Source organism: Varanus komodoensis, unplaced genomic scaffold, assembly GCF_004798865.1.
Source record: "Varanus komodoensis strain SLA01 unplaced genomic scaffold, ASM479886v1 scaffold104, whole genome shotgun sequence".
Classification (NCBI taxonomy): Eukaryota; Metazoa; Chordata; class Lepidosauria; order Squamata; family Varanidae; genus Varanus; species Varanus komodoensis.
This window is the reverse complement of record NW_025335289.1, coordinates 472,682-499,276: the sequence shown is the minus strand read 5'-3', so window position 1 is coordinate 499,276 and position 26,595 is coordinate 472,682. Positions and strand designations below refer to the sequence as shown.

Sequence of the window (26,595 nt, the reverse complement as noted above, 5' to 3'; positions counted from 1 at the left end):
GCAGAGTTCCTCTTCTTGGAAGCCACTCTAGCGGGCCAGAGGGGCCGAGGGGAACTGCAGTCTGCCCCCATCTCACACCCTGCAGGTGTTTTGAACGACAGCTCCCTGCGTGTTGGCCATGCTGACTGAGGCTGGTGGCCACCTGGAGAGCACTGGGTTGGAGCCCGTTCACTGCAGAGCCAATCTATGGGGAATCTCGCTGGGCCTTTGGAAGCTTCCGGTTGCCTGGAGTACGGCTGCCAGGTTGCTCACTGGAACGGCAACATGCGCATCTGACATGTGGTTGCTGGGCCCCGATCCGTGCCATGGTCTTCGTGCCAGTTTTGAACGCTGAGGCCAGCAATTAAGAGTGTTGGACCGAGACCTGAATTCTCATTGCCAGTAAGTTCGATGGTCGATTTCAAGCCGGTCACAGTCTCAGCTTAACCTACATCAGAAGGTAGTTGTGAGGGTAAAATGGAGAGGAGGCCCGTGCGTGCCGGAGGAGAAAAGGCAGGGCGTGGACAGGTTGAGTGGCTTGTGACCAGGTCACGTGAAGAATTGCTTCTCCCCACATGCATCTACTTGAATTTTTCCAGTATCCTTCAAAAACTTTTTCTTGAGTGCCCACTCCGGGTGAACTGTGAGGTTGGCTCTCGGTGCAAGGGCGCACTGGCCAAGACCACTTTATTTCAGTTTTGAATAGTTTGTCCTGTACATGATTATTTTTAAGCCCAGCTCTTGATATTTCCTCTTTTTTGTGCTGTGCGGTTTTATGGGGTTGTTACTCTTTTTTTTTTTTTTTTAAGAAATTGTATTTATTTGATGTTAAGCTGCTCTGAGAACTGTTTGTTATATTGCGGCCTGTAAGTGGCCTTAAACAGACAGGCAAATAAATGGTTTGACTTGTGTAAAGCAGTTTCCTCTTCAGATGTGTGTGCGTGCGTGCGTGCAAGGGAGTGCTGTAATTGGAGCTGGCCAGATCGAATGCCTCTTGGCACAGCCGTACCTTCGAGATTTGGTGTCAGAGCAGCTTTTTAAAAGCCAGTTGCCAGATTGCTTGTAAGCAGGGACATCTGGCAAAAAAAAAAAAAAAGTTTATAAAATTCTGTTTAATGTTATGCCCTAAAAGAAGGGCTAGTAAAATTGCCAGGCCATGGAGAGCTAGAATAATGGCTAAGCTGTTTCTGGCTCGACCCCACGTCAACTCTCTGCCATGCCAGCAGTGGCTTTCTCTCCCCTTCCCCTCTACTGTTTGGGGATAATACCAGGATACAGCTGCCAGGGTGATTGAGATGATGGTACTGAATGCTTAACCCCGGATTTGTTGCTTTACCCAGGATTTGTCTGCCAACTGAGTGGAAAATGGGGGCTTTCTCCCCAAGCCCTTGTTCCCTCCTTCACCTGCTTCCTCCCAGCATTCCAGCTGCCTTTACTGCATGATATGCAAGTCTCTTGTGTGGTTTGCTTTTATTTTTTTTTGCCACGCTTGCCTGCTGTCTCACTTGCCCAGTAAAACATCCCATGAACACTCATGGATCTGGGTTTACACATAACAAGAGTCTGTGGTTTAAACAACCCAGGGTTTTCAGTCCAGTAAAAAAACCAGGGGTTCTCTTCCTAGGCTGTTTGTGGCTAAAGAAACCATGGTTTGTTAGTGTGGTTGCGTTTGCACATTGTAACACAATGGTTCACAGAAGGGGAGGAATGCCACAAGTGCTTCAGTCATGGCAATAAAGGGGTGAAGGTGCGGTAGAAAGGTGGACTTGTTTAGCTCGGGGAGACAGCGGTGAGCCGAGAAGAGGAAAGCTTTTCCCTGTACATCTGGCAGAGGCAGTTGGCACGAACAGGAGCCGGCAGGGGGTCTGAGCAGCCCTGGTCCTGGTGTCGGAAGGGCGAAATTCTCCTGAACTCTTGCCTTGCAGAGCAGATCAAGGCTAACGGAGAAGGTGGATTGTGCTCGTTCCTCGTGTCTCGCAGCTTTCCACATTGCATCCCTCCCCGAAACAGGCCAGGCAGCTTCTACAGGTCAGGGGGACGCTTCCCGCCAGACCCATCGGGCTGCGCCCGTCCACGGCCACGCTTGTTGCTGATTGCCACGGGGCCCACAGAAGCGTCTGGGCGGCGGGGCGGGTGTTGCGCACGCACCTGGCCGGCTCTGGGACATAGGCAGCAAGTGCCCTTGCCTGGAACACCAAAGTCAGGGGTGGCGGAGGCGGAAGGAGGGCGGGGGTTGCTCCGGCGAGGGTCCGACCCTTGGCACGGTGTTGCAGGCCAGAGGCAAAGGCAGCGTTGGGCACAGGCAAGGGTCAGATCCTGGCAAAAGTGTGTCAGCACTGGAGGGGACCGCAAAGTCAGGGATGGGAGGGTGGGGGGCTCAGGCCTCAGCAGTGGTGTGGAAGGGCCAGCGGGGAGAGCAGTGTCGGGAATGGGAGGGAGCCTGAACATAACCGGAGGCAGAGGCCGAGTCGGGCATAAAGCAGCCCCCGTGGAGGCCTGTGGGCAGGACTGTGGAGCCTCCTGGGGCCCCTGACTGGGCTGCAGGATTGGCCCTGCCCTGATCCTGGAAGCACCTGCAGGTCCAGTGCAAACCCTGCAAGTACCCACAAGGCAGAGCTTAGTTGTTTGACTCTGGCGGCATTTTTAAACCGCTTGGGCACAGGGCTCCGTGGCGGCAGCTTTCCCGAGAAGTGTGCTCGAACGCGCTCTCGCCGGTCCCCTCTCTGCCAGGGCCAAGTTGTGAACCGCCTGGGCAGCTTGGCTTCCCGCCCCCACCGGTCAAATCAGAAGAATTGGCGTGTGGAACTTGGTCTGTATCGCAGGCCTTGTTTTTAAATTGGTTGGGAGGATCTCCGTGCTCACAGGAGAGAACTCGGGGAGGGAGGGAGGGAGGGAGGACGGGCAGTGGACGTCTTCTGCAGGAATGCTGGCACTCCGAACAGCATTGCATAATTCCTGGGCAAGGACAGCCTCAGACGACTTTCCTTACTTCTGGAGCCACATTAAAACTGGCTTCCTGATTTCGCCGTCACTGGGGGTCATTCAGTGGCATCCGGTGCGCGCCCCTCGGAGAGCTCCCCTCTCCTCTCCTCTCGCCGCCGCCGTGCCCCTCGGTGAGAAGCACTGGCAGCCCCGAGAGACACCGTCGCTCAGGCATCCTCGGAGGTCGGCCCGAGGGCCTCGCAGGAGGTGAGCCTCTCTGGGGACTTTCTGTTTTCTGCTCCGCAGCTGTGTGCGTCTCGTGCTGTTTTCTCGACTACCAGCAGATTGTGCAGAAGGAAGCTGCGGTCTCTCGATGTCCTGTTCACATTCTCACTTAAAAGCAAAACCGTCCGGTTGCGCCGCGCCCTTTGAAAGTGTCAGCCACGGGCTAGTGCCTTGTGGAGCGCCGTGGCGCATGGTAGGGCAGGCCGTCGGGGCCCCGTCAGGCTGCTGCTGGCCCTCTCAGCCCCCTCCTCCCGTTAGTCGGATGCTTAATGGAGAATGAGGTAAGCGTTTGAGACTTTGGTGTTACCCGGGCACAGAGCATGGGGCCTGGAGGCCCGGCCTCGCCCTCTGGGGGCTTCCGTTGAGCGGGCCGTCTTCTCCTGGGCCATCTCCTTTTCTCCCGGCTGCTGACAGGCTGGTGGTTTCCCGGTGTTTGTACAGCATCTTCCCACCCTCTGCGAAGCAGAAATGTCTCCGTTAGGGCCTGGTTGCTGATCGGGTGGGTTCCACGTTACGGTGGGCAGATGTGTTCATGTTTTGGCCTCATCGCCTTTGGCCTGCCCCTCACTGATCTGTGGTTCCCAAGAACGTCTCCGAAATGGAGCACAGCCCTGGGGGCTGAATGAGATCCCGTGCCCCGGTCTTAGATGAACGATGGGGCCCTCTTCCTCGTTCCAGAACGCCTCTCCTCTCCTCGTGTTTCTTGGTTTCTGCACAAGCTCGCCTGTCCGCCATCTCCCGGTCCTGTGTTTGCTCCGTCCTTCTGTCAGGCTCTTTTGCGCCTTCTGCGGAGTCCCTCAAACCGCCTCTCGTCCAAGTTGCTAAAGCCCTGAGGAGCTGGGGGGCTGGTGCGTGTCTCTTGGCTATTTTGCGGGTCAGGACCTAGGAATGGCCTGGTCGAACATGTAATTCAGGGCCAGGGTGCTGCCACGATGCACCACACGGTCTTCTGGCGCAAGCCAGTGTCCTTGTGGAGAGTTGCTGTCTCTTTGTGGGGTTGTGAGGCCTACCTGAAGATTCAAAAGTCTCCTTCAGGGGCCCCCGGCAGCCAAGACGTGTGTGGCGTGGTCTTCCCAGCCGCTGTGATCCTCCCTTGCTCCTCACGCCCCTCGCCTGCTTTCTCTGTATCGCCTGACAGCAAAGCAGCCTTCCGCCCCGGTGCTTTCCGGGGGGGGGGGGCAAGCCGCGGCTCCCCCCGGTCCCAGCCCACCTGGCACTGCCCACGCTGCAGCTCGGTCTCCAGTAGCCCAAATGGGTGGGGGTTCCACTGGCAGTGTGTGGGGCTGCACTCTCCATTACTTCAGGGAAGGGCACCCATGTGTCACCTTGGCTATAATTCAGACTTTTGCCGCTTCCTGGTTCGGGGCGGAAGCAAGCCTGCCATAGCCCTCGCGTGGCTTCTGGGGACTGCTAGCAGCCTTCTTGGACCCCCTGGCCGGAGGGTTGCGCCTGCTCCGCTTTGTTCCATGCGGGGTGGGCGGTGTTTTGTCTCATCGGCCTCCTCTTAGCAAGAACGAAACTTCAGCCTGCCGCTGTAGCTTGCAGCTTCCTGACCTGACTATTTATGGTCTCGAGAGCCTGAAGAGAAGAGCTAACCAAGGCGGGGAGAAGCGTTGCGTTCGAAGACCCACATGCATGGGTCGGGGAAAGCGAATGTTTTATGACCGTGCGATTGCTTAAATGCAGGAAGAGCTCTGAGCCTCCTGCAATCAATCGCAGGTCAATGTCCAGCCCCTCGTCGTTGCTTCCTGTGCATAAGAACCGCGCATGGCCAGACTGACTGGAACGCCTGACCTCTCGGGGGGGGGGAGGAACCCCGGCAGTCCCTCCCCGCAAGCCTTAGGGCATGCCGGAGAGCGTGTGAAGGGGCTGCCACCGCATGGCATGTCCGGGAGCTCCTTGGGCCGCCTCCGAGGCCTTCTGGCCGCAGCGCCCGGCTGGGAGGTGCTTGCCCGTTCTGCCCTGGTGCGCCTTCCGGAGCTTTGCTTTGCTCGGGGTGCTCCGGCATGTGCGCCGAGCTGCTTCTGCTCCTTCCCCTCCCAGCCCGGCTGTTTCGTTCGTATTTTATAACTGCGGCAGCTTGATGGCGGGGGCAAGCGGAGAAGCGCCACTCCCTGCTGCAGAGTGCCTTGCGCACAGCAGCCAGAAAGCTGCAGCCCCCTTGCCGTCTCGCACAGGCCGAGGGCAGCGGCTTCGGTGGGGCGGGGGCGGCTCCCGGCAGCCCCGTGTCCTTTGTTTCTGCAGGAGGGCAGGGGGACAGCCTGTGGGACATTTCTCGTTGCTGAAACCGGCGATCCCTTCAGAGCGCCGTTTGCTCTGTGGGGCGGGGGGGTGGCTTTGGGGACGGACCCGCAGCCGAGCCCGCTCTGTTCCGCGGTTAAAGAAAGCAGCCGGAGTCCCAGCAGGCTTTGTCTGGCCAAGCGGTACAGCGTGACGGTTCCCAAGCCCGCCGTTTTTTCTGCCGCGTCCTTGGGGCACCGTCCCGCAGCTGATAGGGCAGAGCTGGGCCTGGGGAGCAACCAGAGCAGGGCCAGTGAACGCGGCCAGCACCAGCCCAGGCCGGGGAGAAGCCCCGCGGAACGATCCGTCGGCCCCGAGGGTGGGTCTGCTCTGCGCTGGAGGGGCTGTGCTTCTCCTGAAGGAATGAGCTCACAAGCTCGTGGAGCCGCCTCTGCTTACCGGCTTCGGCTCAGATGCCAGCCGTGGCCATACCTGGACAGAGCCTGGCCCTGGGGGTCTGATACTTCTGCTTTCCCCAACCGGGTGCCCTCCAGTCACATTGGTCTCCAGTGTCCATCATTCTTGGCCAGCATGACCCGTGACTGTGCCCGTTGGGAGTGGTGGGAGCCAGGGTCCAGCGTGCCCCCCTCCCCGCTCAGTCTCTGGTGGGTGTCCGGGGACGGAGTGGCTGCCCAGGTTCGTCTCCCCGCTCCCTGCCATGGCTGCAGCTGGACAGCCCTCTGAGGGGGACGGTTTAAGTGGGAGCCCTGCCCTGAGCAGGGGGCCGGTGCCTCTGGGCCACCCAACCCCGCTATCCTGTGCTTCTAGGACCTCCTCGTATCAGTTCTGTGGAATGGGTTCTTCTGAAAAGATTTGGCTTCTGCCGCTAAACCATCAAAACATGAGAGAAGCCCCTTCCCCACCCACTCCTTTTCCCGCTTGTGCTGGGTCGTTTCAGATTTTAGGTCTGTGGGCAGGAATGTCCTGCCTTGGTGTTCATGCCGAAGCCACTCCTGAGGCTCCTTCGCCCGAGGAGTGGAATTAGACGTACTTTAAATAACTAGAAATAAAATGCTTCCGGTGGGGGCTTGGAAGTGGCCGTTTATGTGTGCTGGGTCCTCCTGTTCCTCTCATGCTTAGGCGTCCTCTGCAAAGGAGCCGAGCACGAGCCGATCCCCAGGAAAGACTCTAGCGTGACGTTTGTGTTGGGGTTAGGGATGAAAAGTGCTGTAATTCGAAAGCTTTACTTGTTCTTATTTTGGAACCGGGCTGGCCCAACCACACACGCTCTTTCCTGGAATGCCAGCAAAGCCACTGGCTGCCCATGTGCCACAGCATCCCACGTTCTCCGCTGTGCCAAGGAGCCCTGGTGCACCCCTGCAGTGCGGTCTGCTGGGCGCAGGCAGCAGCTTTCCTTGGGCCCACTTTGGTTCTGGGCTCGGGCTGAGGGAGGTCGCCTGTCAGCAGCGCTCCTTCCAGTTAGCGCTGGTCCGAGTCGGGCAAGAGCTAGCCGTGCGTTCGGGAGACCTTACAGGGACGGGGAGTAAGGAGCTCTCCCAGACGAGGACGAAGCAAGAGCAGCTACCGTAACGGGCCTTGACTTTGCGGTCGCTGGGAACGTGGCGCTTGGAGAGAACACACGGCCTCATGGGTTCGTCTTGGACAGCCTTCTCCTTCCGTGCGAACGGAGGAGCCGTGCGGGCGCATAAATCAGGGCGCACGGCCTGCAGTCCAGCTGCACCCCACCTCCTCCTGACTCCGCCTCCCCCCGCCCCGTCTTCTGCCGGCAGCCTGGAATAGTGTCCCCTTTCAAGCGCGTCTTCCTGAAGGGTGAAAAGGGCCGGGACAAGAAGGCCCAGGAGAAGGTGACGGAAAGGCGGCCGCTGCACACTGTGCCGCTCTCCCTGCCGGACCGTGTGGAACCAGACGTCCTCTTGAACGATTACATTGAGAAGGAAGTGAAGGTAACGCCCGCCCGGGCCTCGGCCTCGGCCTTCTGCTGTTCGGGCCGAGACCCCTGGGCGGCATTTCCGCAGGTCTGGGGCCGCTCTGCACACCGAGCGTGGCTGCGAGTGACCGACTGGCCCAGAGTTGCCCCGTGAGCTGCATGGCTGAGCGGGGACTCTGTCGGCCGAGGAACCCCCACGTACTTGGTGGCTGGGAGAGGAGGCGCGCCAGGACGAACTGGGGACCCGCAGCAGCCGCCTGGCATCGCCTGGCAGGCCTGAGGTCTGCACCCCAGCTGCCACCCCAGGGCCCACGCCGCTTCAGCCCCCCTCCGGGGTTTTCAGCCATGGCCAGATTGCGACCCCAAGAGGGCAGGGTTGGGCCCCGGGGCCATGCTGCGTCCAGATGGAGTGCTTTAACTAATGCTTCCTGGGGATGTGGCTCCTCCTGCCCCACCGAAAGTGGGACCTCCCCTTTCAGAGCCGGATCTGGAGGGTCAAAATGCATCCCGGGAGCTGCCTGACGAGCACAGGCTTGTGGGGCCCGTGCTTGGGAGTCGTGCTGCACGTTTCCTGGGAGGCGGCAGGGACCGAGAGGCCGTCGGCATGTGCGCGTGCGTCCGCGTGTCCCGCTCTGACCGTCTGTTTTGCCTTCCAGTACTTAGGCCAATTAAGCTCTGTCCCAGGGTACCTGAACCCCTCCAGCCGAACCGAGATACTGCATCTGATAGACAATGCAAAGGTGGGTGCCCAGCCGCCTCGCGTTCAGGCTCGCTCCTCTGCTCCCAGGCAGGGTGTGTTGTCCTGCGCCAGGGCCTGCTGTGAGGAGGAACCGTGAGCGGCGGTGCGCAGCGAGGGGGCTCAAAAGCCGCAGGCTGGACGCTTCCCAAGCTGTGGGGACCAGTGTACATTGAAAAAAGCCCCGAAATGAGCTGTCTGCCAAGTCCAAAGATGAGAGCTTGTCAGCAGAATGTTTAGGCACCTGCCACCTGCTCTGCTTGTGCCAGGGCCTCCTGCCAGTAGGACTGGGAGCCCCCCAGCATGCGGACTGGTCTGGATTGGGCCAAAGGTCCCACTGATCCGGCAGCACCCTCCTGCCCCTATTCACAGGCACGCTGCCTCTGGCCCCGCAAAAGCGCTTGGCATCCAGGATGGCAACCGCCGATGGCCTCACTCTCCGTGGATTTTTCCAATCCCCCCTTAAAGCCGCCTCTCTTGCGAGCAAGTTCCACAGCCAAACTCTCTGTGTGTGCAAAAATACTTTCTGAATCTCCCCCACTTAGCTTGACGGGATGACTCTGGGTTCCAGTGTTGTCAGGGAGGAAATTCGCCATGCTTGGCTTTACCCACGGTGTGTCCCTGCTCTCCAGCTTGCCTTTTTTCCAAACTAAAACTTCCCAGAGGGTGTCGCTTTTCTTGACCGGGAGTTGCTCCAACGCCTTGGACGTTTTGCTGGCCTTTTCCGCGCCCTCTGGCAGGCTTGTTTGCAGTGTCCACGGTGTTCCATGTGTAAGGGGAGGACGACGTGGGTCGTTTCGTTTCCGATCCCTTTTCTGGGGTGGACTTTGCCGCATCGACAAGCCCTTTGCCCCGGCCCCAGGGTCTCCTTTCCGGGCCCGGTCAGTCCAGAGCGCATCCGTGCATCCGTGGCCGTGGGACTCATTGCCCCATGTTCTCATGCTGCCTGTACGTCCTTCCATAGTCGCCATATTGGTGCCATTTCATTTCAGAAAATGCCTTAGAGCACTCTGTTACCCTTTTCTGCTCTGAACACCCTGAATATTTTATTTATTTATTTATTTATTTTCCGATTGCTATCCTGCCTTTTTCCTACCAAGGGCTCAAGGCAGCTTACATCCTTCTCCTCCTCCATCTTATCCCCACCACAACAACCCTGTGAGGTAGGCTGGGCTGAGAATCTGTGGCTGGCCCAGAGTCACCCAGTTGACTCCGTGGCCGAGCGGGGACTCGAACCCAGGTCGTCTGAGTCCCAGTCCCAGGCTCTAACCACTACGCCACACTGCCTCTCTTTTATTTTAGTGTCATCCGCAGATCTGGTGGCCTCAGTGCTCTCTCCTGAATGGAATGCTTGTCTTCCATATATGGCTTTAATTTTTTCCGGGGGGGAAAAAAACCTGCCAGCTGGAAGATGTTGTCATTCACCATATTTCTTCTCCTAGCGAGCGCACCAGCTTCCAGGCCAGCTGACCCAGGAACACGATGCCGTGATCAGCCTCTCGGCCTACAACATCAAGCTGGTGTGGCGGGACGGTGAAGATATCATACTCAGGGTCCCCATCCACGACATCGCGTCCGTCTCCTACATCCGCGACGACTCCTTGCACTTGGTGGTGTTGAAAACAGGTAGGCAGGGCCGGCAGGAGGGAGTCGCCTTCCGGCTCCGAGCGGGTTGCTTTCCCCGGGCACAGGCGGCTGCAGTGCTCCTGCCAGCCCGGGCTGCTTTGCGGCAGAACGAAGCCACGTGGCTTCGCTTGAGGTTTGTGCGGCCATCTCAGCACATCGCTACACGGAGGCCAGCAGCCTGCAAAGAGACGGAAGGGACCGGCTGCCCTCAGCCCTGAGAAGACCGACGGAGGGCCTTGGTGGGGACACGAAGGGGTGGGCTTTGGTTGCGGGAAGGCAGATTTTGGCTCAGCCTCAGGGAGCGCTGCCCGTGGTCCGAGCACGCAGGCCGTGGCGTGACCACTGTGGGAGGTGGAGACTTGTGGGGCACGCCCTGAACTGGATCCCATGCCGAGCAGAGGGTTCGCAGCCGTGTCCTGAGGGCCCCTCCCAGCTCTTCCAGTTCTGATTCTGCGACGGCAGCGTCCCCGCTCTGGCTGGGAGTCGTAGTCCAGTGCAGCCGGAGGGAGGATGAGCACCGCGAGAGCCGGGCTGTGTTTGTTAAAGTTTCTGGCCCCAATGGCTCCAGAGAGACGCGCGGTACCACATGGATGCTGTTCTGTGGAACCTGGGTGCGTGACAAGCGCGCTCCACGCAGCTCACGGTGGCTCCCTACTGGCCGACCCAGGTAGTGGCCAAACTGGGCAAAGGAAAGGCACTGGTCCACCTCTTCCTGATGAGTGTTGCTATCCCGTTGGCAAACTGGTCCTCCTGAGAGCAGAGCTTGGGGCGCCAGGGTGCGGAACGTGGGGTGCTGTGGCAGGAAACATTCTGTGCATGGGTGCCGTACGAGAGGCGAGTGCAGACTTTCCACGGAGAGGGGGGGTCATGCAGAATTCCGCAAGGGCTGCAGGCTGCGTGCCGGTTCCACTCACGGTCTCTGGTTTTCTCAGCTCAGGACCCCGGGATCTCCCCCAGCCAGAGCCTTTGCACCGACAGCTCGAAGGCGCTCACGTCAGGGTCGCTCTCGGAGAGCGGGGTGGTCCCCATCGAAGCTTGCTGCCTGGTAGTCCTGGCTGCAGAGAATAAAGTAAGGCGCTTTCGTCTCTGCTGTCTCGTTCGATCCGGCCCCTTCTGCCCTGGCAGGGCAGGGGGGCTGCCCTGGTGGGCCTTTGCCCCGCGATCCATGCTCTGCTTCCCCCGGCCGAGTTGTCGCAGGCTGTATCATGGGCTGCCCAAACAAGGCCGCTTTTCACGCTGGCGCGATTGAGCAGGTTTTTTTCTCTGGAGCTGGCCTGGGTGCTTCATGGGACTGTCAGAAAATGAAAGCCATGCTTGCTTCAAAATGCGGTGAAAAACCACAGCATGTTCAGATCCCTGCCAGCCCCTTTCTGAGGACAGAGCAAATGGGGGCATCTCACCATTCCCCAGGGAAGCGGGGGCCCTTGGCTTGCCTGCCCACAGAACAGCTCCCAGGAGAAGGCCGATCGCTGCATCCCAGTGGCTCAAGCCCAGGCAGGGGCCTTTGGCCGCCAAGCCACTGTGTAAACCTGCCTTGGACTGACCCTGGAAAGCAGTTGGCATCCTGTCCCACTCATGCTGCTGAAGGACCAGCCGCTTTCCCCATTACTCCGTATTCAATGTATTTATTATATTTCTATCCCCCCTTCCTCCCCTTGCGGCACTCAAGGTGGCCCCAGGCGGTTCCCCGGGGGTCTCCCCTCCGAGCTCAGGCCAGCCCCGGACCCGCTTAGCTTCAGCATGGGAGATGCCTGCCGTGCCTTCAGACCACGCAGCGGGCCTTGCTGTCAAACTGCAGGCCTGAGGGCAGGGACTCTCTTATCGCTGATCCTTGTAAGCCGCTCTGCGAGCCGGTAAATACTCTTTTCAGAAAGAGACATTCAAGAACACGCACACAGGGACTATGCGTTTTATCGGCGCATCCCAGGTCGTTCCCAAAGCCAGTGAGACGCTGCATTTGTGGGCCCGGCAGGCAGCTCTGCCTTGTCCTTTGTTCCGATTCCGGCGTGCGCTTGTCCAGCTGCAATTATTTTTCTGTGCTGACGGGAGTGGAACCTTTTTCAAGCAGATGGCGGCAGATTTTTTTTCCGTTCCCAGGGACTTAACCCTTTCTTGGAAGGGGAGCGGCTCTCCCTGTAGCCTGGCTTTGTTCCTGAACGTGCCCGTGCTTCAGGTCCCGTGATTTCGACCGAGGGGCCACCCGTGTCTTGTGGAAGCGCGCCGGCTGCTGCGGCAAGCGTTTTGCCTGGGTGAACCCACCCCCTGTTCTGACTCTTTCCTCCTCCTCCTCCTCCTCCTCCAGGTCACGGCAGAGGAACTCTGCTCCCTTCTCAGCCAAGTCTTCCATATTGTTTACACGGAGTCTACCATTGACTTCCTGGACAGAGCAATATTTGACGGTGCCTCCACCCCGACACGACACCTCTCCCTGCACAGCGGTAGGAGGAGCTGCCGGGTGTTCTTGTGTCCCGGGGGCCTCGCAGCAGCCGCAGGGAATGAGCCCCCAGCCCGTGCCCCTCACCCCGCCAAGCGAGCCGCAGAGGCCTTCCGCCTGGGGGGGACCCCCTCACCCGGCCACTCGCGGGCTCCCTGCGCCGCAGCAGCTCTCGGGGGTCTCGCCCAGCACCGCCCCCAGGGATCCATCAAGCAGAGACGCCGGCAGAGGCTCACATCTGGCCTGCGCCGCCTCTGCCTTGCCTGCCACCGCGGTGGGGCGCTTCCTCTCGGCTTGCCTCCCCCCTGCTCACTAGAAAGCGGGGCTCACCTGGGGTGAGTTACCTCCTGCCTCAAATTTGCTCTGACCTGGGACTTGCTCTGGGCGGCAGGGCCAGGCGGCCGGGCCCTGTCCCCCAGAGGAAGCGCAGAGGGTGCGACAGGCCGGATCGGGGACCTCGGCGGGCGGCGTTAGGCCACCTGGTGTCGGGGAGCAGTGCTGGAGGGTGGCAGGTCCGTCCTGCGGGACGGACTTGGGCGCCGGCGCACGGCAGAGAGCGGCAGCGACCCTCGCCGATCGCGGAGCCGACTGCGGCTGGGGGCAGCGCCTGGTGGTGCACAAACAAGCATCCCTTTCATGTGCTTTTTGCACGCCCCCCTTTCCCACAGGCTCTGGGTGGCTGATGAGAGATTAAAATTGGCGACGATTAAAATTTGACTGAAAGGAGGTATATTAAATAAAACTAATCCGGGAAGGCCCGTCAGAAGGGACGTGCCTTTAACGCCCCCTTGTGTCTCTCTGGACAGACTGTTCCACGGTTTGGGTCCGATGCCCACAAGCAGTGGCTGGCAGAGGTCGCGGGTTGTGTGTTTTCCGAGGCAGGGGCTGTGGGGACAGGTTGGGGTGCCCTGAGGAAGGGTAGACATTGACTGCGTCAGTGCTTGGATGAGGCCGTTTTTTCTGCGCTGGGGGCTTCGGCCGCGCCTGTGTGGAGCTCGCCTGTCAGCAGCGGCTCCCGCTCGCGCCAATGCACTGGACGGGGGTTCAGCTGCCCGGTTACGCATCTTATTTCTGAGCTGATCAACTTGGGCTTCATTTGGGGTGGAACTTGCGAGCTGCCAGAAGGGCGTCTGATTGTGAAGCCCCCTCAAAGCTGCGGGAGCCCCTCCCAGCTCTCCTTACTCGCCTCCCATGTTGACTGGGTGGGAGGGGGACGAGGCTGGGCGGGCGCCTGCCCCCCTCACTTGCCCCCGCCCTGAGCCCGGGGTCCCTCTAGACACACCTGCCTCGGTGGGAAGCGGACCCTGGTGGCCAAAACACATGGCCTCACCCGCTCTCCTCTCAAACCCCTCTCCCTCACAGATGGCTCTTCTACGAAAGTGGATGTGAAAGATTCCTACGAAACCGAAGCGAGCACTTTGTGAGTACACCTTTGTGAGCGCTGCGCATGAGGCGTGTGCGACATGGGGGCCCAGTCCCTGCCCGCCGCCCTCATTTCCACCTCGGCTTAGTCCGGGAAGCATTTCCGGGACGGCACCTGCAGTGGTCCTTGGCCAACCTGGTGCGCCCCAGGTGTGTTGGTCTTCAGTGGCACGTGGGCCTTCAAGCCCAAAATTTCTGGAGGGCGTCGAGCATGTGGAAGCTGCTGTAGGCGCCCATCCTGGCTTTCATGGATGGTGGATTTTAACGTGCTTGCGTCTTGGGTATTCCACCGAAGCCCCTGCAGTTCCATGATGGGGTGAGCCAAGCCGGTGAAGGCAGCCCAGGGCAGGCCCCAGGGAGCAGAGCTGTGTCCTCAGGATCCACAGCCGCCCCTCCCCTCCTGGCTTAGGACAACCTTCGCCAGCCCCGCATCCTCCCGGGGCCTTGAGGGACCCCGTCCAGCGCTCCCGCCCGTCGGCCCTGCCGCGCGGGGCTGACAGGAGCCGGACTCGCGGTCTGCTTGGGTGATGCTGGCTCAGGAGGAGCTGCTGCAGACACATTCCCTCCGGACGGCTCTCGGACTCCTGCTTTTGCAGGCAGGAGTCCGTGGAGAGCCGTGTCGCCCTGTCCTAGGCGGGTGGGGGCGCAGTCACGCAAGGCGTGTGCCAGCTGGTCCCCGATTCTGCTGCCCCCCCACAAACAGGGAAGACGGTGGGCAGAGGGGAGGCAGCTGTCCTGGGCCGGCAGACCCCACGGCAGGGGCTGCGAGCGGAGCTCTCCGCAGCTCGGTGGACGCGGCTGAGTTCCGGCAGAGCAGGGGCTTTGGGCATGGGGGGCTCGGGGTGCGTCCCCGCTGAGAGGCCGAGGAAGACCTGCATGGCCCCGGCCAGCCCAGAGTGCCCAGGTGGGCTCGGCCGTGTGCTGGCTGCGGCATGCCCAGGCGTGGTCCAGCGCACCTGCAGGGCACCGACCGGGAGGAGCTGCTCTTTTGGGGCACAGGCCGCGGGGCGAGGGGGTGCCCTGGCCAGTGTCTGCCCACGCCGGCGTGTTCGGGGGTGGCTGCTGCCGTCCCCTAGGAGGGGCCCCCAAGGCGCTCCCCCTGGCCCCGGGGCGTGCAGGGAGCCCCCGCCCGGGCTTCTGGAGCCGGGGACGGTGGTCGGTGCCTGGGCAGGAGCCCTCCGTTCCCAGCAGTCACGCGCAGGCCTGCCGTGCCGTTTCAGCTCCTTTCCCGAGTCCTTGGAGACCGGGGGCAACTCGCCTTCCTCCTTCTCGGCACAGACGTCTCCCCACGCCAAGACCGCCAGCGAGAGCGAGCTGAGCACCACCGCGACGGAGCTGCTGCAGGACTACATGATGACGGTATGCCGGGACACCCTGCAGGGTCTGCGCCGGTGCCCCGGGCCCTTCTGGGCGCAGGGCTCACGGAGGGCTGAGACGCATGGTCGAGCCGCACCTCGGTCGCGATTCGGGGGGGCTGGGCTCCTCCGGGCATTGGAGCGGCGCTGCTGCAGCCAGCCCTGAGCCAGGCTGGCGGGGGGATCCTGAGGCTTGCGGTTGCCTCGTCTGGAGGACTGCAGAAGGCACGGCTCCGGGCCAGAAATTGACTTGGGAGCCACTGGCTTCTGCTTTCCCCTGGAGCCCCCGGAGCCCCTGTTTTGCAAGAGCATCAGCAGTGGTTCATGTCCCAGAGCAGGAGACAGGGAGAGCGTGGCTGGCTCCCCGTGGCCAGGGAGGTCGAGGCACTGCATCCCTGCGCAAGCGGCCCACACGGGACAGCGCCGTTGTGGGGGCAAGTGCCCCGTCCCCCACCTCTGGGGGGTCCTCCCCCCGTCCCCGGTCTGACCTGTAGTGCCTGGGTCTCTTGATGGGCCCACTTCCATAAGCTGGTCTGTGGATCGAGCGGCTGTTTGCTCTCTGGCACTCCCTGTAAAAGTAACTGAGCGCTGGAGGAATGTTGGTTGCGGAGGAATTTTGGCAGCCCCTCTGAGTGACGGGTGGGTTTAGGAAAAAAGGGAAAGGAACACAGTGCAAGGCTCTGGCTCTTCCCTGGTCCATCCCAGTCCATCCAGAGACCGCTGGCTCTTTTTTGAAGCTTTCCAGCGGAGAAACCCAGCTGGTGCGACAGTGGAGGACTTCTTGTCAGAATGTCTGTTCCTGGAGGTTTGCATGAGGTCCTGAGCACTGAATGCAAATTTACAGTGGTATCGCAGGTATTTGCATTCTTCCCATGCAGACAAGCTGCGGCGCTTTCAGGGCTCGCCTTCCGCAAGGCCTCGCCCTGCTCGAGTGGCGCTGCGGCCTCCCAGTCCTGGAACGGGCCCTGCTCTGTGTCCCCTTCATCCCCAGTTCTCCTCTTCCGCAGCTGCGAACGAAACTCTCCTCCCACGAGATCCAGCAGTTTGCAATGCTCTTGCATGAGTACCGCAACGGGGCGTCCGTCCACGAGTTCTGCGTCAGCCTGCGACAGCTCTACGGGGACAGCCGGAAGTTCCTTCTCCTTGGTGAGCTTCCTTCCGTTGGGTTGCGGCAATCCCAGGCGCTTCCGGGCTCCTTGCAGCCATTTCCGCATCCCCACGACGCTTGGTGCAGTGCTGGGCCCCCGAGCCCCCTCTGCCCTCCTCTGGCGCCGCCACCCGGAAAAGGCTGGGATGAAACGCTAAGCACGGGTTGAGCGTTATGCCAGAACCAGGCCAGCGTGAGACCCAAAGGTATGCAGGCGGTACCAAAGTTCTGCAGCCGTTTACCTTGCAAAGCAGCCGTTGGGTTTACCCTGGTCCGGGCACATCTGCTGAGATGGCAAGGTCACTCGCCTGGAGCCGCTTCCCGTGGTGCGTGCGTTAACAAGCTCCGGGGTCCGGATCAGGAAGCGGCCTGGTGGTGAGGCTGCACACCTCCTGCGCGTTCCCCTTCCCTGCTGCTCCAGGGCACCCCTCGCACAGGCTGGCAGCACCGTCTGCCAGGCACTGGCGCTTTGGTCGGCGGGGGCTGTAGCCCCCCAGTCTCCCAGCTCGAGGGCGGTCCTTCCGTGGCCAGCCCCGCTTCCTCGCAGCGCGTCGGCCTCCCCGTGGCACAGGCCTCTCCTTCTCCCGGCCTGGCACTCTCTTGCCTCCGGGCCCTCTCAGACCTGATGGCCCGAGCAGGGAAGCCGGCTGGAAAACAAGATGGACGTGCTCGCGGAGCCCCTCGCCGTCGGAATGCCAGCAGTCGGCTTTCCCGGTTCTCCAGCGCTGGCTGCAGGAGGGGTGTCCGCTCAGGTTGAGTGGAGTGGGCAGAGCTCCCCGCCGTGGGCCGCTCGGCTCCAGCCACGCCGCTTTGCGTGGTTCTGGCGTCCAGTGTTGGGAGTGCATGTCCCGGGCAGCCCCCGTGCGGCAGGCCAGCTTTTGACTGTGGCGTGTGAAGGAGGGCAGGCAGCGAGCGCGGGTCCCTTCCACCTGCGTGCGGCTTGAACGAGGGAGCGGAGTAGTGGCTGGCCTCCCCGGCAGCGTTCCCGAAGCTTCCTTGAAGGCACCGGCATGTCTGAGGCTGGCCCTGATTGACGAGCCGCTTCATGGAGGGGAGCCAAATTCAGTCCGGGGGGGGGGGGGCATTCTGTTGGTGGGCAGGGTAGAAAGTAGAGGGGGCAGGACACAAGCAACCTGCTCCATCCCACTGCAGCGACCCTTTTCGATGGGGAAATGGCCCAAAAGCCGGCTGCCACCCGGAGGCGGGTGCTCGGGGGGAAAGGAAGCCAGAGTGCTTCCTTCGTCTTCCTTCTCTTCCGTGCGTCCATCTCCTCTTTCCCTTTTTTCCCAAGGCCTTAGACCGTTCATCCCCGAAAAGGACAGCCAGTACTTCGAGAATTTCCTCGAGACCATTGGGGTGAAGGACGGGCGGGGCATCATCACTGACAGCTTTGGGAGGTACCGGCGGGCGGTGAGCACGGCGTCCAACTCCACGACCAACGGCAACGGAGCGGCGGGGAGCTCGGACGATCAGTCGGTGCCCTCGGAAGGCGACGAGTGGGACCGGATGATCTCGGACATCAGCAACGACATCGAGGCCCTGGGCTGCAGCATGGATCACGACTCCTCCTGAAGGCGCGGCGGGAGCGCAAGGGTGGCCCCCCCCTCGCGGGCGCCCCGTCACTCGCTCGCGGGCTCTTCCTGGATGGTGGCGGCATTCTCGCTCCAGGCGAAGCGGGAAGGGGGCGAGCCCGAGAGCGCTGCTTTGCCCGCCTTTTCCAGCGGCTGTTTGCGGTACCCACCTCGGGCTCGTGGCCGATGGCCCCTGCTGTGAAGGAGCGCGAGCAGGGGAGCCACGGAAGCGGAACTGGACTGGCCTTGAACAGAGAGCGCCTGGCCACATCGCCGGGCGCCCGTCTGTTTTCTTGCTGGGGGCTGAATTGGGGGGGGGGGGGGAGCAGCCATGGATCCGAGAAGAAGAGCCTGGGTCTTGCTGCACAGACCGCCAGCCCACCCAGGGACCCCACGGACCGGGGGTGGCTTTGCACATGACATTTCTAACCCTTTTTTAATGAACGGCGTCACAATGTGAATAACTTAATATTGCGTGTGTCTGTCATCACATTTCCGAGCCCAGTCAGGAGAGGGCCTCAGCTGTGGAGCGGGGCGCAGCCGCTCGCAGCCTCCCGGCGGGGTGCCACGGCCTCCCTGGCTCCGCGGAGCCCGGCTGCCCGAGCCCACGCTTCCACGCCGGCCGGCTCCCGAGCACAGCGCACAGGCGGTAGCCTCTCCCAGCCCCAAGGATGCGAGTGCGTGTTTGGTGTGGCGTGTGGGTCCCTGCAGAATACAGTGGTGCTACTGCCCCCCACCCCCGGGGGCATTGGGTGAGTCCGAAGGTGGCGTCGCAGGCGGTCCCGACGGGGCGGGCAGCCCCGCCCCCACAAAGCAGCCGGTACAGCCCCCGCGGCTCGCCTGGCACTGGCCACGGCTGGTACGGCTTGCCTGGAACGAGAGCGGGCCGGCGGGTGTCCCGTGCCGGACGTGGCACTCTCCCACGCGGGGGAGACCGCTGCCGGGGGGTTTGAGGCCCACCCGGATCGATTCCGCCGCTGCTCCAGCGTGAAGGGTGGACGGACCTGTTGAGTTGGGAGTGGCTTGGTTTTTAGAGGCGCAAGGAGTGGAAGAAATGTATACATACTGTATATGCGTTGTATATATTATACATATAAAATGCACAGTTATTTTTGTATGTGTATTTCATGCCACGAAATCTCTGCTGGCTCCTATAAACTGACCGGTGCGCTCTTTGGCTCTCCGAGTGGGAGTACCGAGTGTGTGTTTTTTCGCAGCAGGGGCGGCCCTCGGGAAGCGTGTCCGTTGCTCGTCCCTGTGCTGCGGAGTGGCAGGGTGGCCGGCTGCGGGGGCGGCCCCGGTCCCGGCTGCTGCGATGCCCGAGAGGCTGGCCGCACGGGGCCGGGCACACGCCCGCCCTCTGGCTCGTGCCCAGCCGCGGCACACGACGGCAGCGGGGCGGGGGGGCAGCCTCGGGAGGAAGAAGGGTTGGCCGTTCAGACGGGGACTGCCGTGCCCAGGGTCCCGGTCCCCCCCCCCAGAGAAGGGTTGTGTCGAGGGGGGCGAAGCACAGCAAGGGGCTGCTCTCCCCAGAGACCCGGAGCAGTTCCCCGGTGTGGAAGGGCCACGAGGGCTCGGAGAGGTCCGCTCCGAAAGCTGGCGAGTGAGGGGAGCCGGGGCAGAGCTGTGCAGGAGGCAGGGTGGCGTCTCCTTCCTCTCCTGCTGGAGCCTGGCGGCGTCATTCCCGAAGCCGAGGCAGGCCAGGCCTTGCGCACGGGTGGCTGCTGGCCATCGCCGCCACAAGCCAACTGGGGCGGTGCGAAAGGGAGATCAGACCACCTCCTGGGGGACGAAGCTTTCCATGCTTCTAGTCCTCATGACCCTCTCCCGTTCCAGGACCGTGCGCCAGTTGCTGAGAGCATGGGTGGGAGGCGGCCCTCGTCCTGCCGGTTGGCTTCCCATGAGCAGCCGCTCAGCCACTGTGACCAGAATGCCGGGCTGGATCGCCCTGTGGTCCTACACTGCAGGGCTGGTCTTCGGTCCTACCTGTGCTTCCTCACTGTGTGCATGGCGTGGACAGGGCTGGACATGGGCAGTACCACAACCGTTCTGGGGTTGTGTCCTGCTGTGATTTTGTAGGCCCCAGGATCTCTGTGGAAGGGCGTCTAGTAATGCGCGCGGTGTTCATGCTGCCAGCAGGAAACCTCCCCTGGTCGTGCGGCCAGAGCATTGGTTGTTGAAGTTGGGAATGTGAGTCAGAGGCTCCTAGAGAAGCAACTTGGGTCTGCACGGAACACGCTGTATTTTTCTCTCTCTCGGCACACGTGAAGCAGATCCGCCCTCCACGATTCCCCTCCAAGGATTCCAGGGAGCTGGCAACCACCGCAAACGGGATTCTAAACTTCCATGTGGCTGAGCATTCATTTTTCCCAAGGGGGCAGCCAGAGTCCTGACCTTGCTTCTCAATGATGCTGAGAAGACCTGAGAACATGTGCCCATTTCCTTGCCTCTTACAGGGAAGGGTGGGCGAAGGGTGTCTGGCCGAGCTTCCCAGATGTGGCACCGCCACTCAGGGGAGCCCACAAATTTTCTCTTGTGCACCTCCAAATTCAAGATCTTTTATGGGGCAGCGAGGAGTGAGAGGTGGGTGCAGATCGCGCTGTGCCGTGCATGATTCTAGCATGCAAGACTGCCATCAACCTTCCTCTTTACTCGTGTCGTCCTCCGGGGCTTTAGGAATTTCAAGAGCGCCCTTTTTAGCTTCCCCAGGGAACACTTTGCAATGCCTCGTGCGCACAGACACAAGCGGCAGGCAGACAGGCGGGATTAGCTCTGTGCTTCTGAGCAGCTCTGAACATGCTGGGTGTGCGCACTTTCCCTCAAGAGGAAGTCTATCCTCAGTGTGGCTTACTCCCAGGTAAGAGGCATTCCTGTAAGGATTGCAGCTACGATGCATCCCACCAGAGGGTTGGCGGTACGCTATTTTGCAGCTTGCAAATGCCGCGTACGCAGTTTTACTGCCTGGGGAAGAAGGTGGGGAATATGCAGGAACTTGTCTACCTGGGGAGTCGAATTTGCACCGGAGTCGCGATCCTTTCTGTGCCAGCTCCTTCACACACGTGGAACACTTTCTACTACCGCCTTCCCTGGTAGTGCACACCTGAAGCAGGTGGAACCTGAGATGTGGAGGGCAAGCTGCCTGGGGCGCGCCCAAGTCGAAAATGGGCTGCTGCCAGGTGAAGAGCATGCAGGTACAAGCTTACTCTGCGGATCAGTGATGTTAAGCGTGGCAAAATTCCTAGACCTCTGCATCGCTCATCATTTTAGGCCAATATCCCTGCACGCGAGACAGTTCTTTCTGGCCAGGAAGGCCAGATGGCTTGTGGCATTCTCTCCCGTTCTGTTTTATCCCTGCAACAACCACCTTGTGGGGTAGGAGAGGCCGTGGCTGGCCCGAAGGGGTCCAGGGGGCCTCATGGCTGAGCGCAGGCTGCACCCCAGTCTGCAGGGCTCCATGTGGGCCTCTCAGCGCTGTGCCATATGGGCCCCTTTAGGTGCAGAATTCAGACCGGGTGTGTTCTCCCCTCCCCAACCGCCCCTTTTCTGCTCTGCCTTCCTTGTTTGGCGCTTGCTACATCAGCTGTCAAACCGCTTCCGGCCCAACAGATGAGCTCCATTTTGGAGGAGTTCTTGGAGTGGGAAGCGCTCCGGGGCTGGGGAAGGAAAAGGGGGTATGCCCCCCAAATCGGTCTATTCTGCCTTAAAGCTCTCGCTGGTGATGCGGCACTCGATGAGGCGCGTCAGCTGTTTGGGGTGGAGCAGAGCACACCTGGGAAAGGAAGCTAGTGGCAGACGGGCGCAGCCTTCGGGGTCCTCCAGGATGGCTGGATCTGACCGGCACGTCCGACGTTCGATACACCTTCCCCGCCACGCTTCAGCCTACGCTTTTCCAGTGCAAAGTCACGGCTCACACCAGATCACAGCCACAAGTAGCTTCGGATCCAGCCCTACAGGACCCTTGGAAATGAGCCTGAAAGCAAAATGCTTTGGGATTGTCCTTTGGGGCATGTTCAGCCCTGGTCCTGCTTGCTATGCATAATGGGACGTTTTGTTCTTTGCGGCTGGTGAAGCCCACCGGAGAGCCAGGGATGTGCCCCCTTGTCTGGTTTTCCGCTGAGCAAGATCAGCTTTCATCCGGGGGGCTCCTGACTAGCTAGCCATCAACATGGCCCCGTAAGGGAGCTCTGAAGCGCATGCCCCACAGCACAAGGGCCGGCACCTCACCCATCAGCTGCTACAGACGAGAGTTAAGCATTGGCTTGGTTCAGTGGGGCAACTTCGGTGTCCAGCTGATCTGCTGGGCTACAGTGCCCATCGTCCCCACTGGGCATTGCTGGCCACAGTATCCCGTGACCAGGTAACGCCCCGGCTGTGTTTCACTGCTTCCTTGGGCCCACTCTACAAAAGCACATGCTGGCAAAGCGTGTGGTGTCAGCAGAGGCCGGGCGTTCGAGATTCGCACCCGCTCCCAAATGGAGCTCTCAGCAATTCTGCATGCCGAGTGGAATATCTTCCAAGCACAGCTCAACCAGCTGTGTTGGAAGGCAACCCCCTGGCTGGGAATGATGGGACTTACAGTCCAATGCAGCTGGGGAACACCAGATGAGAGGGCTGCTCTGCAGCAAAAATAGAAGTTCGTTTTCTGCAAACCTCTCAGCTCATACTCCCCCTTGGATTTCTAGTCCTCATGATGTTAAAGGTACAGCTTCGACGGCCTGCAATACCGGCAGTGCCTGTGAGATCGCCTCCCCGAGAGCCGAATTTTGCACAAGGGGATGACATTTTGCTGTCCATCACTTACTCCCGTTGGTACGTGACCTGCCTCTTCCTGCCCCCATTTGTCTATTTCGTGCGAAATCTTCAGATGAAACAGACAGGCCAGGAAGGTGTTGATATTTCTTCGGCCTTACCCCACCCCAGAGCCAGTTCAAGCTCGCTCTCTAGAAATGCTGAGGTGGGATCTGATGGGTTCTGTGGTGATTTGTCCTTGCTCTACTCTTGACTTTTCGTTCTCCTCCCCGCTCTAGCGTGCGCGTGTAACACAAGCAGTTTGCACACAGTTTTCCACCTTGGGGGCCTTTTTGTGGTCCGGGTTCGTTACAGGGAAGAAAAACTCTGCACTAGAAAGATTGGCTTTCCTGCAGTGCGGCTTCTTTCCATCTTGGGAAGGGCATCATTTCGGAAGAGTGCAGCCAGAATACCAACCGTGTGTGTATGTGCACATTTCCTTGCAAACTGCAATTTTTAAACATTTTTAAATTTTTATTTTGATGTTTTTAAATCTTGTTTTCAGATTGCAAATCGGCAAGGCAGTTCCACTTTTTCAGAATGGAACAATGCCTGCCTCCATGCCTGGGGGAGAGAGAGGCACTGTGCTCAGCGAGGGAACTCCGGGGAGCTGGATTTGGTCCTGCAGCCCCTCTGTGTGACCAGATGCGCCTTAAAGAACAGAAGGTGCATTTCTAGGCCTGCTGCAGGTTGCGGGGCTGCGTTGGTCCGACTCCGCACAGGATCTGCCTTTTCATTCATTAAGGAACCCCCAGACTTTGGTGTGCAACTGGTCTGTCCGTCAGGCCATTCCCGAATATGGGAAGGGCATCGCCCGGAGCGCCATCAGCAGCGGCCACGTGGCTCCGCAGGAGAAGCATCGCAGGAGAAGCATCGTTGCCACCGGCTCCATGGAAAGGCCTTCTGGCTGCGCCGCTGCAGCAGCTTCCGGCCCCGCGGCTTCATCTGGGCACACGCTGCAAGGACGGAGGGCAGCCGGGTGCTGTCAGCCGAGCAGCCCCGATGCTATTGTGGGGCCGGATCCGGAGGCCGCCTCTCCCAGTTTTGCCCTGCGCACAAAGGTCAGCTGGACAAAGGAAGGCAGATTCAGCAGCCTCCGAAAGTGCAGGAATTCTCTAGCGAAGCAAAGCAGGCTCACAGCAGAAGCCGAGCCCCCCTGGCTGTGGAACGGGGGGGGGGGCGCCTGGCCCTTTCTGCTTTTAACCCTCGCCTGCCTGGGGCCCAGCTGCAATTGGGCTTTTTGCTTCGGTCGGCAAAGGGGTCCAGGGAGGAGTACAGGCCAAGGCGGCCCGGCTTTCTCCACCGGGCTTCCTCCTGGAAGCTCCGCAGCCCACCTCATCTCGCTTGGGGGGGATGCGGTCTGCCAGGGCAGCTTTTTGTCCACACTGGAGCAGGGAGAGCCCAGTGCATCGCTGGGAACCCCGAGGCCGTAAGCTGTGCCGTTGCAACGTTCAAGCCCGCTTTCCCCGCCCTGATGCCTGCACGTGTGTGGGGCATCAAGCTTCTGGCTGGGGCTGCTGGGAGTTGAAGTCCAACATGGCTGGCGAGCGCCACATGGAGGCAGGCTTGGCCCGTTTGGGTCACGCACTGCTCCGGGCTTCTGACGTTGAAGCAAAACAGGCAAGTCGGGGGGGGACCGCGGCCAGCGATGCTCGGCAAAGCAGCTCCTGGCCGCCTGTCCACGTTCCCCATCGAACGGCCTCCAGCCCCAAGTCCTGGCGGGCCCAGCTAGCCGCCGGGACAGGCCGCCCCTGCACGAATGCTCTCAGCCCCATTGAAACCCTCCGGATCGGATCGTCGGCCATCGCCACGCTTTGCAGAAGCGAGCGTGAGACCGGGCTCCCTTCCCGTCCCCCGAGGGCTCGGCTGCGCGGCCTTCCGCAGGGGACCGACTCTGGCGCGGTGCCGGCACACGCGGCTGGCCCTGGCCCCCGGCGGCCCGCTTGCCTCGGGTTGCATCAGACTCGAGCGAAGCTGCCGCCGAGCGCCTCGCGTCCCTCGGCCTCCTCTCCCCCCACCGCCCCTTGGGCACATGGCGGCCTTTCCTTGCAGGCTGCGAGGAATTTGCCCTTCTTTCCAGCAGAGCAAACTCGCTGGTTGTGGAGGGAGGACGTGGCTCCGGGGGCAGCTTTCCGCCCCTCTCTGCGGCTCTCCTCTGCGACCTCCGGGGCCATCAGTTCCGAATGAGGGGGAAGTGGGCCAGCTTGGAGCACAGGGATACGTTGGAGGAAGGAGGTGGCTGGGAGAAGCGTCTCCCTAGCTCCCGCCGACTTCTCCCTGGACCGCCACCCCAGAACAGCTGCTTGCAGAAGGCTCGGGGGGGGGGGGGGGGGCTACGGCCATGGCGTCCAGCCATTCCTCGGTGACCCTTGCAGCTGCCTGCTCACTGCGAAGCTTCTAATAGCAGGCCCTTGCGCTCGCCCACTGGAGCGGCTTCTTTCAAAACCAAATGACACATGATGCATGCTTCTAGACCTCATGGTTTCGCCTCCCCACTGCCTCAAGTCCCCCGGATGCTTTGGGCTACTCATCCCAGAATTCCTGTCCGTGAGCTGTGCTGCTGGGGGCGATGGCTCCCGGACTCTCCCATCACGGGGCTGGTCGAGGCAACAGCACTCGGCGTCTGACAAACAAGCCCCACGAGCCGCTGCTCGGTGCCTTGCTGCCCTCGCAGGCATGCGGGGGGGGGGGGGAGTTTCACCACCGGGCTCAGCCACCAGCCCACGACCAGGTACTAAAAGAGACCCTCCGGTCCCTGTGCAGGAAGTGCCTCAAGCAAAGCAAGGCTCCAAGCCAGCTGCCCATCGCTCGGGGCCTTCCGGAGGAGCTTTGCTCGGCTCCCATGAGTCCCGGCCAGAGGGGCAGGCCAGCCCCTCCGGACTGCGTTAGACTGCGGAGGGGAGGGGGGGCTGTTTTATGTGCCGTCAAGGCACCCCTGCCCTGTCCTGGAAGCTCCAGCCTGTGGCTTCCTTCACGGAGTCCGCCCACCCCGCGGTTGGTCTTCGCTGTCGCTGGCTTTCCCTCGATTGTCAGGATGTGTCCAAAGTGGGATGGCTTCAGGTCGCTTCCAAGGAAACCTCTGGCTTGCCTGGCCCCGGGAGCCATGCGGTCGCTGCTCACCAGGACCCTGAGCGTGGCTGCAAACCCAACAGGTGCAGCGCTTGCTGGCTGGCACCCGCCGGCGAGGTCTGTCCGGGGCTTCTAGCAGGGGTGTCTCCAGCTGCACCTGGCGGAACCTGAAGTTGAACCCGGGACCTTCCAATGCAAGAGCGGCAGCCCCTCTCCCTGCAGGGGCTAGATGAGTGCTCAGCACCCCATGGGAGGAGATGGGCTGCTACCCTCGTCCGCCGTGCTGGATCCGGCCGGCAGCGCAGCCACGTCAGGGGTGGGGAAGGGCTGGCTCTCCCAGCTGTGACTCCTCCCATCCCTGACCATGCTGGCTGTGACTGATGGGAGTTTGGGTGGGGAAGCCACGTCCTTTGGCTGTTGTTGGAAAGCAGCTACCTCTCTGCATCCGCCTCCCAAAGGCTCGGGGGAAGCCCAAGAGCAGGCAAAGGGGAGCTACACTGCCCCTGCCACTGGAGGTTCATCAGGCCCTCCAGACAAGCAGCTTGTTGAAGCGTTCCCCCTTGAGGCATTTATGCAGCCCTTGCAAAAGCCCCCCCCCCCCATGCCCCTCAAGCATCAGATCCCCGGCACCGCGAGGGAGACTTGTCCACAGTCGTGCTTGCACGCCCTCGTGAAACCACACTCAGTGTGCGTTTGCTAATACACACCCGTGCATTCGAGAAAGACTGCGTCGGGGCCAAGGGATTGGCTGCTTCCATTTGAGCAGAATAGGCCACAACAGGGCCGGGGAACATGGGGCTCTCTAGTTACATAGAAACAGGGCGAGTCAGAAGGGGTCTCCCGGGCCATCTAGTCTGACCCCCCCGGCTCCAGCCGGCTCCACTCACGACATGCCCACCATGTGGATGTCCAGCCTATCCTTGAACACCCTCACCGATGGGGCCACCACCACCGCCCGGGGAAGCCCATTCCACCCCCTCGGGGTCCTGACTGTCAGGAAGTGCTTCCTGGCATTCAAGTGGAACCTGGGTTCCCTGAGCTTTGCTCCGTTGGGGCACATCCTGCCTCCTCTGCAGGGGAGGACAGGCCTCCA

At 61.1% G+C, this 26,595-nt stretch overlaps 2 protein-coding genes across 4 annotated transcripts in view; one reads left to right on the top strand and one right to left on the bottom strand.

Moving 5' to 3' along the window:
- CCM2 (CCM2 scaffold protein) overlaps window positions 1-18,840 on the top strand; it is a 39,070-nt gene extending 20,230 nt beyond the window's left edge. For 2 of the 3 annotated variants that reach the window (XM_044419517.1, XM_044419519.1), the window contains 9 exons: window positions 7,197-7,370; window positions 8,011-8,094; window positions 9,533-9,716; window positions 10,649-10,785; window positions 12,019-12,154; window positions 13,513-13,570; window positions 14,793-14,931; window positions 15,935-16,073; window positions 17,366-18,840. In XM_044419517.1, coding sequence (XP_044275452.1) covers window positions 7,197-7,370; window positions 8,011-8,094; window positions 9,533-9,716; window positions 10,649-10,785; window positions 12,019-12,154; window positions 13,513-13,570; window positions 14,793-14,931; window positions 15,935-16,073; window positions 17,366-17,646 — 1,332 coding nt within the window. In that variant the 3' untranslated portion in view covers window positions 17,647-18,840. Of the gene's footprint in view, window positions 1-3,267; window positions 3,468-7,196; window positions 7,371-8,010; window positions 8,095-9,532; window positions 9,717-10,648; window positions 10,786-12,018; window positions 12,155-13,512; window positions 13,571-14,792; window positions 14,932-15,934; window positions 16,074-17,365 lie in introns of those variants that run through there. The other variant, XM_044419518.1, reaches the window with a different exon arrangement.
- LOC123017892 (NAC-alpha domain-containing protein 1-like) overlaps window positions 17,694-26,595 on the bottom strand; it is a 29,734-nt gene continuing 20,832 nt past the window's right edge. The window contains exons 13-15 of the mRNA XM_044419546.1: window positions 25,422-25,570; window positions 18,516-18,649; window positions 17,694-17,838 (exon numbers count right to left, since the gene is read on the bottom strand). Coding sequence (XP_044275481.1) covers window positions 17,694-17,838; window positions 18,516-18,649; window positions 25,422-25,570 — 428 coding nt within the window. The remainder of the gene's footprint in view (window positions 17,839-18,515; window positions 18,650-25,421; window positions 25,571-26,595) is intronic.